The sequence below is a fragment of the Sinocyclocheilus rhinocerous genome, unplaced genomic scaffold (genome assembly GCF_001515625.1).
Source record: "Sinocyclocheilus rhinocerous isolate Xijiao unplaced genomic scaffold, SAMN03320098_v1.1 scaffold4355, whole genome shotgun sequence".
In the NCBI taxonomy this organism is placed as follows: domain Eukaryota; kingdom Metazoa; phylum Chordata; class Actinopteri; order Cypriniformes; family Cyprinidae; genus Sinocyclocheilus; species Sinocyclocheilus rhinocerous.
The window spans coordinates 101,953-103,456 of record NW_015665823.1 but is presented as its reverse complement, the minus strand read 5'-3'; the positions used below and the strand labels follow the sequence as shown (position 1 = coordinate 103,456).

The 1,504-nt window shown below is 33.2% G+C and overlaps 1 protein-coding gene across 1 annotated transcript in view; it reads right to left on the bottom strand.

Annotated features, from left to right (window-relative positions):
- The window catches only part of LOC107731530 (inaD-like protein), a 136,735-nt gene that overhangs the window by 128,632 nt on the left and 6,599 nt on the right, over positions 1–1,504 (bottom strand). The window contains exon 4 of the mRNA XM_016542641.1: positions 324–566. Coding sequence (XP_016398127.1) covers positions 324–566 — 243 coding nt within the window. The remainder of the gene's footprint in view (positions 1–323; positions 567–1,504) is intronic.

Genomic DNA, 1,504 nt, shown 5'->3' with positions numbered 1-1,504 from the left:
TAAAATCATCATTTAAAAACTGCATTTTGTATTTACTTGCATTATCTTTGCGTAATATTAAAATTTGTTTGATGATCTGAATCTTTTAAGTGTTTCAAATATGCAAAAAAATTTAAAAAACAGGAAGGGGCAAAAACCTTTTCACGGCACTGTATATATTATATTTATTGATATTTAAAAACATTTAAATATTATTGTAAATAAAAACTAAATAATTTATTATTTATTATTAATTTATTGTATTAACTAGATATGTTTATTTTTTTAAGATAATATTGCATCATTCATTCACTGATTCATTGTAAAGGTGGTGTATTCTGTACCGTTTTGCTGCCCCTGCGGGATGGCACAGGAGGTGGAGGTGGCAGAGAGGTGACGGGAGCCGTGGCGGGGGCAGGTGGAGGTGGAGGCGGAGGCTGGGGCGCCTCCAGAGGGTCTCGTGCGATCAGCATCCTCACATGGGTACCGCAGGCCTGCAGCACCTGCACCACCTGGTCACTGGCCAGACCTCGAGTAGACGTCTCACCGATACGCAGGATGTGGTCACCTGTTCTCAGCCTCCCGTCCTGGAAGTGGATGAGAGAAAGGAGGAAGTTGACGTTTACACGTGCATGAATAATGCAATCATTTCCAATAATCAGAGTAATGACTTAATCGCTTTTGTATGGTTGTATTCCATGCTTTTTCGGCGCCATAGAAATGTGATGGCAATTTGTTTGCCTACGCTGCCGTCGTGTTCTACTCGCCGTTTCTGGATGAGGGTAAGGAACAGAGACTGGTGGCAGCGAGTTGTGTTTTCCCCAGAATGCAATGCTTTCTTCCCCGCCATCGTTTCTATTCTGCATATTATTACAGGTGCTAATCCAGATGGTTTTGTCTGTAATACCCATTATTCCCAATAATTGTTGCAAAACTAAGCAAAATTATATATGTAGGAATTATATATATATATATAAGGACATTTTTATATATTGTTGAACATTTAATGAAAATGTAATGTTTATATTTAAATTTTAAATATATTTTTTTGTTACATTATACATGTATCTAAAATATTTGCATATATACATTTCATTTAGTAAGACTTTATTTTAAGGTGTCCTTGTCACACGTTACATGTACTTAATATTATAATAACAATTAATTATGCATAATAACGTACAAATAACCCTTAGCCAAACCCTAATCCTAACCCTAACCATATAGTAAGTACATGTAGTTACTAAATATTACTCAGTACTTAAATGTATATTTACACTGTAACAAGGACAGCTTAAAATAGTGTAATCTTTCATTTTTATGTAATTTGTTAGATTGTTAAACATAGACACAGTATATGTTTGTTTAAATTTGATCTTTTTTTGTGAAATTATACATCTAAACATTTGTATATATACAGTACATTTATTTGATGTCATTTGTTATATTGTTAAACATACACACAGTAAATGTTTATATTTAAATTTGATGTTTATTACTCAAATTTGTTAAAAATAATAAAAAA